Raw genomic sequence first — 3,393 nt, forward strand, 5'->3', positions numbered from 1 at the left:
CGGTTTCCAGGCAGATGTCCCAACAGCAGAAGAAATTAAGGTAATTTCCACACGCAAGCAAGCGTGCCTCTCCCTGGCAGAGCTGCTGCCAGACAAAGGCGCAGAGCTTCCCCCGTCTCCCCGTCACTCAGCCACACGCACAGATACACTCCGCTTCGTCCTTCAGCGCTAATTTCACGTGAACAATTCCGTTTATTACCCAACGCTGCCAACGCAGAAACAAGAGCCACCAGTGCCACACGCCCCTGCCCGGCGGGAACTGCCTATCCAGAGAGATGATGCTGATTCTAGGATCGAATGCCGCTTAGGGGCTTGCTGTTTGAATTCCTCCCCAACCCCCGAGCGACGCGTTGGGAACACCCGGAGCTCTGCAGGGCTGCCGGGGAGGGACCCAGAGCCATTGTCTGCTGAGCCGGCACCAAAGCATGGCCCGGAATGGGGTGGGGTGGGGGCGGTTCTTTCTTCCCGGACAGCAATGGGAGTTTATTCTTTCTTTGCAGCAGGGTTGCAAGGACAGCCATGGATTGTTTTCCTTTCCTTACAGCATGGTTGTAAGGGCAGCGATGGGATTTTTTTCATTCCCAACCCCCACCCCCCCCGCAACAAGGTTGCAAAGGCAGTTGGGGGTGGGGGCAGCTCCCGGAGCACTGAAGGGATGAGGGTTTCGTGGTTTTTTTCCTTCTAAATGCGGAAATTTGAGTAGCATAATCAGCGAGCTGATCTTGCTCAGCCGGGAGAGGGGCGCACAGAAAGAGCTGAAGCAAATCCACCGCACGGCTCCAGCCGTGCCCAGCGCTCCAGCATCACTCCCCCCTTCTTCCTCCGGCATCTCCCCCTGCTTCCCTGCCCCAGCCCCGGGGATCCAGGGGCAGCAGCCGCCTTCATGGACAGTCCCTGGGATGCCTCTGGTGACCAGAACCGAGACATATTCGGCTTTAAAAGCTGTAGGTCTGTGTCCGTGTGCGCCAATAGCTGCGTGGGCCCCTGGGGGGAGGAGGGCTGGGCTGTGGAGGGAGGGGAAGGAAGCAAAGGGGTGCGGTAAGGGGGGTGGGGGGAAAGGGAGGGAAGAGAAAAAGGCGGAAAAGCGGCAAAATGGTTAGGGGGTGACATCACCGACATTTGCATAGGCGCGGGGATAAAACCGCCCCGCCAGCGCTCGCCCTTTATACTGGCGTGCGGAGCGGCGGCAGCGAGCGGCCGGGCTGAGCATCACCGCGCGGCGACACCGGTGGGTCCCGCCGCTCCCCCCCTTTTCGACCCCCTTCTCCCCCCCCTCCCGGCCCCCCCATTGTGGGCACACAGGCCCTATCCCCGCAACCCGTGGGCTCGGGCAGGGCAGGGCTATTGTCCGGGGGAGGGCGGCTATTGTCCGGGGGGGGGTGGGGTGGCTATTGTCCGAGGGGGGAGTATTGTCTGGTGGTCGCGGCGCTGAAGGGCGGTGGCATGCGGGATTGTTGCCGTCCCGGGGCTTTATTTTTGGGGTTTATTTTAATTAATTTTCCCTTAGCGAGTTAAAAGCGCGGTCACCGCCTGGCGCTCCCCTCTCTATTGTGCTCCGCGCATACTGGGAGTTGCCCCCCGGCGGCTGCAGCGCCTTTGATGCTGGATTAAACGAACGCTTTCGCTTGGAAATGATTTACTAGAAAACGATGAATGTTCTTAATTAGTGAATATGGCGGGGGTCGAGCGTCTTTATTGGCTGCGTGCGTTCGAGTTTTGCGCGTTGTGGCCGTCCCTGCGCTGGGCGCGGCTGGAGCGGGGCTGGGGGGACCCGGGCAGCCCCCGCCGGTGATAACGGGGTGTTCTTCCTTTCCTTTTGTGCTCAAGAGTTACCTGGCAAACATGTCCGACAAACCAGACATGGCTGAGATCGAGAAATTTGACAAGTCCAAATTGAAGAAGACAGAGACGCAAGAGAAAAACCCGCTGCCTTCAAAAGAAAGTGAGTGCGGGCGGGCGGGGATGGAGAGGGAGGGAGGGAGGGATGGGGAGAGGGAGGGATGGAGGGAGGGATGGATGGAGGGAGGGGGGGCGGGAGGAGACAAAGGGGCGGCAGGCGGGGAGCCGAGGGTGCGGAGCAGAGGGAGGATACACGGCTGTGGCTGTGCCAGGCGGTGAAATCCTGAACCCACCTCGTAGTAGCGCTTAAATGGCAATTATTTACATTTCTGTTTTGATACGGATGTTGCCTGCGCTCGTAACAAATCATGGGAATGGTGTGACTGTATTTCAGGTTCTCGATCTTTACTTTTTCTTCTTTTCTGTTTGTTTTCCCCCATTTTAGCAATTGAACAGGAGAAGCAAGCGGGGGAATCGTAATGAAATCTGCCCTTCCAAATTATGCACTGTACATTCCACAAGCATTGCCTTCTTATTTTACTTCTTTTAGCTGTTTAACTTTGTAAGATGCAAAGAGGTTGGATAAAGTTTAAAATGACTGTACTGCCCCTTTCACATCAAAAGAATAGAGAGAACTACTGACACTGAATGAAGGCGCTGCCTTTCCCTCTGCCTGTCTGGCTTTGGTCCTGGTGGCATGAAAGAGCTTGCATGTTGATGAAAGAAGAACTTGGGTGGGACTACAGTAAACTAGAGTAACACACGAATAAATGCAAAGCTGTACCGAGGTCCTGCGAGCTGTAAAATGCAGTTAATCGAGTGCCATTTTTTTTTTTTTTTGTTCAAATGATTTTAATTATTGGAATGCACAATTTTTTTAATATGCAAATAAAATGTTTTAAAACCTGGATGGTATTTATGTCCTGTATTTGGAGAACTGTCAAAGGAAACGAAGCATAAAAAGCTGGTACTGAGACATGGGATACCATAAAAATCTCTGGAGATGACTCAAACCTCAGTCACCATTCTTTTTTTTTTTTTCTATGTGCTCTCACCATTAGATAAATTCGGGTTCCTCGAAGCTAGCTTTTAAAACAATTACGGTAAAAATTTGCATGTCTTATCATTTGTTACGTGTGAGTATATCACTTTAAATATTTTTTCGCTATTTAACGTAGAGATTGATAACGGCAAAAAATTTGGCTATGGTTACTGCTTTGCCCCGCCCATAGTGCAGCTCTTTTAGTAAGAACCATTCTGTACTGTTGCACAGATTCAACCTCGGTTGTATAAATCCATGACTGGTTAAATAATAATAAGCCTTGTTCTGCTAATCCAGTACATAAAAGAAGATGTAATTTCAATTTTAAGCCAAATTTTCACCATAAGCTTTTTAATATTTTAAAGCTATTTTAGATGATGGTGCCCCATGCAAATAGAAATTGTTTTACCAAAATGCTAGTCATGTTTTGAACAGTTTTATGTCTCTTAATGGCTACTTGATCCTAAGAATGGGTATCAAAAGACTAAAAGGCTACATTTGCTTTACTAGTT

The 3,393-nt window shown here is 51.2% G+C and overlaps 1 protein-coding gene across 1 annotated transcript; it reads left to right on the forward strand.

Moving 5' to 3' along the window:
- Nucleotides 1-1,108: 1,108 nt before the first annotated feature.
- Nucleotides 1,109-2,747, forward strand: TMSB4X (thymosin beta 4 X-linked). Its single transcript, XM_054077588.1, has 3 exons — nucleotides 1,109-1,228; nucleotides 1,828-1,942; nucleotides 2,285-2,747. The coding sequence occupies exons 2-3, from the start codon at nucleotides 1,843-1,845 to the stop codon at nucleotides 2,317-2,319; spliced, it is 135 nt and encodes a 44-aa protein (XP_053933563.1). The 5' UTR covers nucleotides 1,109-1,228; nucleotides 1,828-1,842; the 3' UTR covers nucleotides 2,320-2,747.
- The last annotated feature ends 646 nt before the right edge of the window (nucleotides 2,748-3,393 follow it).

Source organism: Cuculus canorus, chromosome 1, assembly GCF_017976375.1.
Source record: "Cuculus canorus isolate bCucCan1 chromosome 1, bCucCan1.pri, whole genome shotgun sequence".
Taxonomy (NCBI): Eukaryota; Metazoa; Chordata; class Aves; order Cuculiformes; family Cuculidae; genus Cuculus; species Cuculus canorus.